The sequence below is a fragment of the Ochotona princeps genome, chromosome 4 (assembly GCF_030435755.1).
Source record: "Ochotona princeps isolate mOchPri1 chromosome 4, mOchPri1.hap1, whole genome shotgun sequence".
Taxonomy (NCBI): Eukaryota; Metazoa; Chordata; class Mammalia; order Lagomorpha; family Ochotonidae; genus Ochotona; species Ochotona princeps.
Window position 1 is genome coordinate 40,311,458 of NC_080835.1, and position 9,578 is coordinate 40,321,035.

The 9,578-nt window shown below is 47.1% G+C and overlaps 1 protein-coding gene and 1 non-coding gene across 2 annotated transcripts; both read left to right on the forward strand.

Annotated features, from left to right (window-relative positions):
- Nucleotides 1-3,768: 3,768 nt before the first annotated feature.
- RPS13 (ribosomal protein S13) lies at nt 3,769-6,225 on the forward strand. Its single transcript, XM_004593749.4, has 6 exons — nt 3,769-3,875; nt 4,009-4,057; nt 4,156-4,234; nt 5,023-5,192; nt 5,554-5,654; nt 6,148-6,225. The coding sequence occupies exons 1-6, from the start codon at nt 3,853-3,855 to the stop codon at nt 6,179-6,181; spliced, it is 456 nt and encodes a 151-aa protein (XP_004593806.1). The 5' UTR covers nt 3,769-3,852; the 3' UTR covers nt 6,182-6,225.
- On the forward strand, nt 4,779-4,868 carry LOC118759542 (small nucleolar RNA SNORD14). The gene has a single exon (XR_004996245.1). It is a non-coding gene; the product is annotated as a small nucleolar RNA SNORD14 (small nucleolar RNA).
- Nucleotides 6,226-9,578: the final 3,353 nt, after the last annotated feature.

Below are 9,578 nucleotides of genomic sequence, written 5' to 3' on the forward strand. Positions count from 1 at the left end.
GGGCACCAGTTCGTGTCCTGACTACTTATTTTCCAATCCAGCTCCCTACTTATGGCCTTGGAAAGCAACAGAGGATGGCCCAAAGCCTTGGGACCCTATACCTACATGGGAGACCTAGAAGCTCCTGGCTTTGGATCGGCTCAGCTCTGACCGTACCTTCACCCTAGAAAGTGAGCATGAGGTTGTGCTTCTCTGACCCTAGGATAACATGCAAAAGGATGCAAAAACCATGAAAGAGCAATTTACGGTCAGTTCTTGCAATGAAAAACTGAATTCCCATTAAACAGATTTTTAAAAAATCTTTATTTCATCCTTAGTCTTTAAAAACCTTATTCTGCAAATTTCAAACAGAAAAACAGACAATATAATGAACTCCATGAATGAACAAATCCATCACAAAGCTTCAATGATTATTAGCTAAGGCTGACCTCATTAGATCAGTTTTAAATAAAATACATTTTTAAATCTAGGATTCTTAAATCTGTGGGTCTAGAACCTTCTTTGGTTCTTAATATTTGGTAGTCTTTATTTTGTTTTTTTATTTGAAAGGCAGAGTTAGAGAAATCTGTACACTGGTTTACTCCCCATATAGCTGCAATGATCAGGACTGGGCTAGACTGAAATGAGGAGCTTCATCCTGGTATTCCACATGGAAACAGGAGCCCAAGGATCTTGTACCATTTTCTGCAGCTTCCCCAGGCACTGTAGCAGGGAATTGGATGGGGAATGGCACTCATACAGGACTCTGGCTCTATGGGCAGCAACTTTACCTCCTGTGTCACAGCACTGGTCCCTCCACTAGCTTCAAATGCTGTATTTGCTGCATTCTACTTTTGTTTTGGAACTCAACAAATGTAAATTAGGCCTTCCCAATTTTATCAGTATCTTTGGCTTCTCTCCACATTTGCTTATTTTCTTTTTCCACTCTCTACTACATTCTCAGTAATTTGCTGTGATAGCTTTTCCAATGTACTCCCTTTATTTAGCTTTTTAATTCATCAAATTTTAAATTTTAGCTATCTGATGTTGTAGCACAGCCAGTGATTCCACCATCTGCATGCCTGCATGCCATGTGGGGGATGGCTTCCCACACTGGAGACCCAGCTGAAGTGGCTCCTGTTTGCTGGCGTCAGCCTGGCTCAGCCTTGGCCCTTGAGACAGTCTGGGGAGTGAACCAGCAAGTGGAAAACCTGTCTTGCCCTCTCAGTAACTCTGCCTTTCCAATAAATTAAAAAGGTAAAGATTACACACAGAATGGAAGGCAAAGACATTTGAAAATAGTACATCTGATTAGGATCTAGTAATCAAAATATATAATGAACTCTTACAACTCAACAATAAGGCAACCCAATTTTAAAACAGAGGATTTTAAAACAACTTTCTCCAATATAAATATTCTCCAAATACATATATGTTCAACATTAATCCTTAAGGAAAAACAAAGCCATGACTTCACACTGGCTAAGTCGGCTAAGATGAAACAAGGAAGTGCTGGCGAGGACGTGAAGGAATTTGAACCCTCATACAAGGCAGGTAGGGATGTAAGATGTTGCAACTGTTGTGGAAAACAGCGCCTCACAAAATTCACCATGGACTTAGCTCAGGCTCTGGGAACTGAGAGCAGGTATCAAACCCTAAGCACAGGTGTTCACAGTGGCATTATACATAATAACCAGAAGAGTGTCAGCCCAAGTGTCCTTTACCTGAACAATTAAATTGCATACAATGGAATTTGAGCCCATCATAAAAAGGAAGTGCTGCTATATAATGCAACGTAGATGAACTCTGAGGACATTATGCTACAAAGCTAAACATGTTGTATGATTCAATTTGTAAGCAATAACCAGAGGGGCTGGTGTGGTGACCCGACAGGTTAATCCTATGCCTATAGCACCAGCATCCCACATGGGTGCTGGTTTTCATCCTTGCTGATCAACTACCCATCCAACGCTCTGCGGAATGAGAACAGTGGCAGATGGCTCAAGTCCTTGGGCCCTTGCACACATGGGAGGCTCGGAAGAAGTCTGGTTTTAGATTAGCCAAAATCTCGCCTTTGTGGTCATTAGGAAATGCATCAGTACACAGTCTCTTTAACAGTACCTTTCAAATAAAAATAAATCAATCTTAAACAAAAACACAGTGACACTGTTGAGCGAATCATCCCAGCACTGCCTGAGCAGGCACTGCGGCCATGGTAACTTTGTGGTACCTGATTTATTTCTGAACTGAAAATAACCTGGTTTGCAATTCCTAATGCTTTGCAAGGAGTTACTTTCTGGTTAGACTGCCTCAGTTACTTCACATTTGTCCATTGTGTACTGAGTTCTCTGACCTTCCTGCCTGGTTGGCTGATCCTCTTCTCTTTGTAGTTAGCTACTTCATTGCACCCATTCTTTCAAGGAATACAAATTCAATGTTAAAAGAGCATCCTTGGCCTGGTGCCATGGCCTAGCGACTAAAGTCTTCTCCCTGCACGCACCGGGATCCCATATGGCGCCAATTCTAATCCCAGCGGCTGTACTTCCCATATGAGTGCCAGTTCTAATCCCACCAGCTCCACTTCCCGTCCAGCTCCCTGCTTGTGGCCTGGGAAAGCAGTTGAGTACAGGCCAAAGCTTTGGGACCCTGCACCCACATGGGAGTCCCAAAAGAGGCTCTGGGCTCCTGGCTTCAGATTGGCTCAGCTCTGACAATTGCAGCCATTTGGGAAGTGAACCAACAAATGAAAGCTCTTTCTCTGTCTCTCCTTCTCTCTGTAAATCTGCCTTTCCAATAAAAATAAATAAATCTTAAAAAAAAATTTATATATAACTTCCTCAATAGGGCTTTCATTTTTCCAGCAAATGCAAGCACTGCCTTATTCTCACTTCACGGCCTTGGCAATCTTTTTCTTAAAAAAAAAAAAAAAAAATTATTTGTATTGCAAAGTCAGATATACAGGGAGGAGGAGAGACAGGAAGATCTTCCATCCGAGGATTCACTCCCCAAGCGGCCACAAGGGCCAAAGCTGTGCCAATCCGAAGCCAGAGGCCTGGAGTCTCTTCTGGGTCTCCCACACAGCTGCAGGGTCCCAAAGCTTTGGCCCATCCTCGACTTCTTTCCCAGGCCACAAGCAGGGAACTGGATTAGCACCGGCGCCCATACGGGATCCTGGCATGTGTGCAAGGCCGACTTCAGCCCCTAGGCTATCACGTCGGACCAGCCTTGGCAAGCTTGCTCCCAAAACCCTCTCTTGTCGGTCACGTACTGTTTGTGACCAGGGCACCAAGGTCTGGTTCAAACTCGCTGGCGGAGTCTTCACCATCAGAGACCTCTACTCTGAGAGATCAGGGCTTACAAACAAATGGAAGAGCTAGCGGGGCTGCAGCCACAACCATTACCTTCAGTTGTTGCACTAGTAGGACGATGGTGGTTGTGCGGACTCCATGCAGGGTGGGGAAAGCTGAGGGATCGACTGCTGAGGTAAAGCGTGGCACTGCCGAATGAATGAACACTCCTGTACCGCTGATTTGTAATTCCATCTGTTTACCGGAAGTCCACTCCGGGCCCAGGATTCGAACCTCTGTCCTAGTGGCAGTCCCGCCTCTGTGGAGGGAACTTTGATTGGATGCCGCAGTCACACCCGCTTTCCCGCTCTCGCCCGGGGCCTGATAGAACGCCGGGCAAGCGGAGAGCTACTGAGGAAATGCCGCCTCGCCGCAAGGCATTTCGGGATATGTAGTCTCTCAAGCGCAGTGGCCGGCTGCGCAGCGGAGCTCCACCTCCTGCGTGTGAGGTCACTTCCTGCGTGCCGGGTGGCTTCCAGCAGCGTTTCCTGTCTCGCTCTCTCTCTGCTGCCTGTCCGCCGCCATCATGGGTCGCATGCACGCTCCCGGGTGAGCTCGGGGCGCCGGGCCGGGTGCCGGGGCTGCTGCTGCGGGGGTCGGGACGGGAGGGAACCGGGTCGAGAGAGGAGGTGCTGAGCTGTGCGAGTCCGGGCCGCCATCTCACCCGCTGTGTCTGTTGTAGGAAGGGCCTGTCCCAGTCGGCTCTGCCCTATCGCCGCAGCGTCCCCACTGTAAGTAGCACGCGGGGGCCGGGCGGGGCCGGGGCTGCGGTGCTCGGGCGCCGTCCAGCTCTTCTCAACCCCCAGGACCCCTCTGCTCTTCTCCGTAGTGGCTGAAGCTGACGTCCGACGACGTGAAGGAGCAGATTTACAAACTGGCCAAGAAGGGCCTGACTCCCTCCCAGATCGGTGAGCGCGCGCGGGGGGCCGCGGTGGGAAACAGGTGGAATTCTTCAAAGATGGCAGTAAGTCCTGGCTGCTGGGCCTCCCACGTGCCGCACTGCGAGCACCTGACGAAATGCATGCAGTGTGTCCCACTTCTCTACCCCCGGTTTGCCCTGGAGGCCACAGGTGTCCCCCATGGCCCGGTGGCACAGCTGGTAAGTGTAGCTGTAGGGTTTGTTCCTACACGGCGTGAAGCACCCTCCGCCGCATATTACGTGAGTCTCAACTCCACGAGGAGCAGGAGCAGGTCTGCCTGCTGCGTGCTCTTGAGGATGCCTGGCGGTTCTGTTGTTGTTTCTTAAGGCACAAGATGCTTGTCTCTTTAAAGCTTGTAGTGTAATGGAGATGTGACAAAATAATTAAAAATAGTGGGAACTTACTTTGGGCTTAAAGGGAGGAACATGCTGAGTTTAAGAAGAGTGGTAGAAATTCCTCAGGCTTAGTTTTGCTAACAGAACCAGGATAAATGCAGGGCTCCGGTTGCTGAGGTCAGCTGTGTTGGGCATGCTCACTGTGATGATCGTCTTCCAACATTCGCAGTTTCCACCAGAAAAGTTCTCCTTAGTGTTGGGCAAACCTTCCTTGGATGTCTGAGTGAGCAGTCTCGTGCAGGTTTCTGATGCGTAGAAAGCCCTCCCATCCCCCGAACTTGGAAAAGGGGGGCCTTGGGGAGTCCTTTGATCCCGCAGTCGTGGCATGCTGTGCTCCAGTCTGTTCGGCGCTAGAAGGTCACACGACACCTCTCTCTTCAGGTGTGATCCTGAGGGACTCCCACGGCGTCGCTCAGGTGCGTTTCGTGACAGGCAACAAGATCTTGAGGATCCTGAAGTCCAAAGGCCTGGCTCCTGATCTCCCCGAGGATCTGTATCATTTAATTAAGAAAGCAGTTGCTGTGCGCAAGCACCTCGAGCGGAACAGAAAGGTGAGAAGCAGAAATAACTGCTCGGACCAACTGTGTAGTTGCTCAGACAAGTTCCTAACAGGAGTGGATCTTTGCTGTTAGTTTCCCCCCACCCGGTACAGGCTACCCAGTTGCTTAGACATGTGATCGCGTTTTAGGGGCCGTGGGAAGGGGGTGTTTCTTTTCCAACCCATTCCCGTCAAGTCTTTGCTGAGAAGCCTCACATTCCCCCCACATTCATCTAAGCCCTCATTCTGCTCCAGAATATTGGCTAATGTTTCGTTAGAATAAGTGCTCTATGGCCCTCCATTTCCTTCCTCAGTAACTGTTTGGTATTCTGTCTGGAATAGTTTTTCTTAAATTGTTTCACAATTGTGTTTAGGATAAGGATGCCAAATTCCGTCTGATTCTGATAGAGAGCCGCATTCACCGATTGGCTCGATACTACAAGACTAAGCGGGTCCTCCCCCCCAATTGGAAATAGTAAGTATACCTTTTTGTCAGTGGCTCCAGGAATTAGCCAAATAGTAGGTATTAGCACAAAGGACTTATCAGTAAATATTTTACACTCTAAGCTTGGCCGTAGCAGGGGGAAAGCAGCCATGAATGCATAATCAAATGGTCCAGCCTCTGACAAGGCTCTCACTTCCTTCTGGATCGAGATTGAAGGTTCACTTCTGACCTTTGCTTCCAGATGTTAGCTTGGTTTGAGTTTTTGCATGAATTGCTCTCTGGTGATTGATGCACAGTTAATCAGAAAGGTTTTTCCCAGCATTGGCCAGTTCTTGCTTGACTCGGTGTGCTGTACACAATGAAGCTGATTGAGCGACTCCACCACTTGATGTTCTGCCCATGTAGTTGGTTTACTTTAGCCATCTCTGAATAGCTTCGTTAGCAGGCAGGTTGTGTGAATGAATGGATACTGATGAACAGTATTAATCCCAATATCCTCCCCCCTTTTTTTTTTCCTTTTCAGTGAATCTTCCACAGCGTCTGCCCTGGTGGCATAAATTTGACTCTGTACTCAAGCAATAAAATCATTGTTTGAAAAAAATGTTGGTTTGTGGGATTTTTTTTCCTTGTTTAAAGAAAAAGTATGTTGGTGATGGATATGTGGTTTGGGTTTGTTTTGGTGGGGACTTGCTTCATGTGCTTTTATAAGAAGTGCTGAGATACAGTATTTTCAACTTTTTACTGCCTCTAAGCTAGTTGAAGCAACATAACCTGATTGATGGTTCCTGTGCACAGAGGTGTTTTAAAGATAAAATTTTATTAGATTTCACAGAAAACTTTGTAGGAAAAAGTGCACTCATTTATTTGGAAGGCAGCATTATAGAAAACTCACTTAGTTTGCTAACTTTCTCCAAGTGGCTACAGCTGCCTGGGCTGGTCCAGGCTAGCCCCTGGGCCATCTTCTACTGACTTCCCAGATCCAGGAAGCTGGAGCAGAAGTAGAATAGCCAGCCTCACACCTGTGCTCCAGTTTGGGTGGCCAGCATCAGCAGCTTAACATGCATGACCCTTCCATGAACTTGCGGAAGCAACCTTTAAGTACCTAGAGAACTTGTTGACCACAGTGAAGCCTCAGGAATGACATAGTGCCACTGAAAGGAGAATCTGGTATGGAGAAACCTTGGGTTCTGAGGAAGAGGTGACGACAGGGAACAGGAAACGGGCACGGTTCTGTCTTAGGCCCAGAGTTCTGGAGAAATATCAGGTTCCTGGACTTTGCAGCTTAGAAAAGGTTTATGTTTATTCCTTCAGATGGTGTAGAGTACCCTAGTGGTGAGTGGCTATGTGCAAGTAAGGGAAACTGATGTAAGTACATTACCCTAATCTTGAACATTAGATGAGAACTTGTCTTGAAATGGAGAATTCCTTAACTTTTGATCTCTTTGGGCTGGGATCAAGAACTGGGAGCTAGGTATCCATACATGAGTGACAGGGAGCCAGTTAATCACCCTTGCCTCCTGGGGTACCCATTAGCAAGAAGTATGTTAACTGAGCTGGAGATGGGAATATAGAGAATGCAGTTGTATAGTAAGCCTTGGTTAGTTTCAGATTTTTTTAGTACTTTGACTTAAGTAATTTTCTTAGCTTAAGCCTTATTGGAAAGTCAGATATACAGAGAGGAAGAGCTTCTGCCCAATGATTTATTTCCCAAGTGACTGCAACAGCCAGAGCTGAGCCAATCGAAAACCAGGAGCTTCTGGGTCTCCCACTCAGGTGCAGGTTCCCAAGGCTTTGGGCCATCCTTGATTGCTTTCCCAGGCCACAAGCGGGGAGCTGGATGGGAGGTGCGGCTGCTGGGATTAGAACCAGTGTCCATATGGGATCGCAGGATGCATAGGGCTAGTACTTTAGCTGCTGAGCTTGGCTTTGGGAGGGGGGGTTGGTTACAGAGAAGAGATATCTTCTATCCACTGGTTCATTCACCAAGTAGCCACAACTACCACAATTAGTATGAAGCCAGGAGCTTCCCACATAGTGTAGGGTCCCAAGACTTTGTACTATATTCTCTACTGTTCAGGCCACAAGCCAGGGACTTGGATGAGAAGAACATTTGGGACACAAACGTGCTTGTATGGGATACTGGTGCTTGTAGGATGTGGAGTTAGCCAGTTGAGCTATCATGCTGGGCCCTAAATCAGTATTCTGTGTTTCTGGCTCTATGACAGGTTGATGAAGTTCCATAGTTGCCATTCCTGTAAGATACATGTTAAAAGTTAGTGATTACCTCATTTTCCCATCTCTATCGTTCCTTATTAAAGCTGACTTACTATTATGCTTAGTGAGATCTGAGTTTAATCAGATCTTTCATTCTCTCCACAGGAGAGAATTATATCTGTGCTCATGCAAGTTTGAATCCTTGTCTGTTGTGCCTACCGTGGTGCACTGTAACTGAGTTAGGAGCTAAATGAGGACTGTCAACCTAGCTATTTCCATATGGGATTCAGGCCACTTAAATTGCTAGAGTAAATGTGACATAATATTTTTTATTGCTCATAAACTTTTCAGGTTATACTTGGAAGTAAATGCCATAAGCTTGTGTTTGATTTGTGTCCTTGATACATAGAATTATAGTATCTAGTACATACTGGTCCTTCATAAATATGTAAAAGCACATAAAGCGGCAGACCAAAGCAGAGAACCCAGAAGTTTGGGTCTTCCCCCATGGTTGGCAGGAGCCCAGTGCTTAAGCCATCTGCTGCCTCCCAGAGTGTCCATTAACCATAATGTGCTGTAAGGCCTGCCCCTGTTAAATTTTTTCCTCTAAAATGAAAGTTATTATCTACTGGTTTTCTCCCCAACAGTAGCCAGGGCTAGGCCAGTGAAATCCAGGAGCCAGGAACACTGTCCAGGCCTCTTACAGGAGTGACAGGAACCCAAACACTTGGGCCTTCGTGTGCTGTCTCCAGGTATGTTGCTAGGCAGCTGAATAGGAAGTGTGGAGCAGCTGGGACTCAAATCAGACACTGGTAGGAGTGTGGGTGTCCCAGCCATTTAGCCACATGAGCCACAATACCAGTTCCCATGTTTGTTATTAAGGACTTACTGAAAGGCTAAGCAGTATATAGGGAGAATTCTTGATCTGCCAGTTCCAGGATCCATCCAGGTCATCTAAATATGCAGGCCATATGCTGCTCCCCTGTGTGCATTAGCAGGGAAGTTAATCCAGCTACTATGCTCCAGTAGGGGAGTCTAGGGTTGCTGGCGGGAGCGTAACTTGCTGCAGCAACGACACCTAGCCTCCTACTTGTAATTGGTCTAAATAACATTTGGTAGCTTGTTTCTCTTGGTGCTATTCTCCATCCAGGACCTCTCACCCTGTGGCTCCTAGTGAGACAGGTTTCTCTGGAGAAGGATACTTGAGGGCTTTGCACTCACCAGCAGTGTGGGGTTCTTCCACCCCCATGGTCAGTGTCCCTCTTTCCTTTGGTGACACTCTAGTGTCTTCCCTTGAACCTCACTGCTTCTGTGTTTGTACCATTTATACATCTAGAACAAATCTTATCCCCAGAGCTAGGTGTGAACTGGTATCCACTTCCCTTCTTGGATCTCCATAATACCTGAATGTTATATTCCAGGCTCAGCTCTTGGCCTTGGTAGCCCAGTTCCCCTAGATGGCTCCATATTTGTGAAATGGCAGTTCATTCTCGAGCCAGAAGCCCTGTCCTACTTTTTTTCTAACATCACCTCTCTCCCTGACCACCAAGTCTTCTTGCACCACTTGCCACTGACACTCTTGCACAAGTCATCTTGCCCTCGCTATTATTAAGAGCCTCACTGCTGTCTTGTTCAACCCTACCCCGAGGTCTTCTCCATACCCAGTAACCCAGAGTGATCTTTTAAAAATGCAAGTCACCTTGACCTGCATTCGAAGGAACCCCCAGTGACTTCCCAACT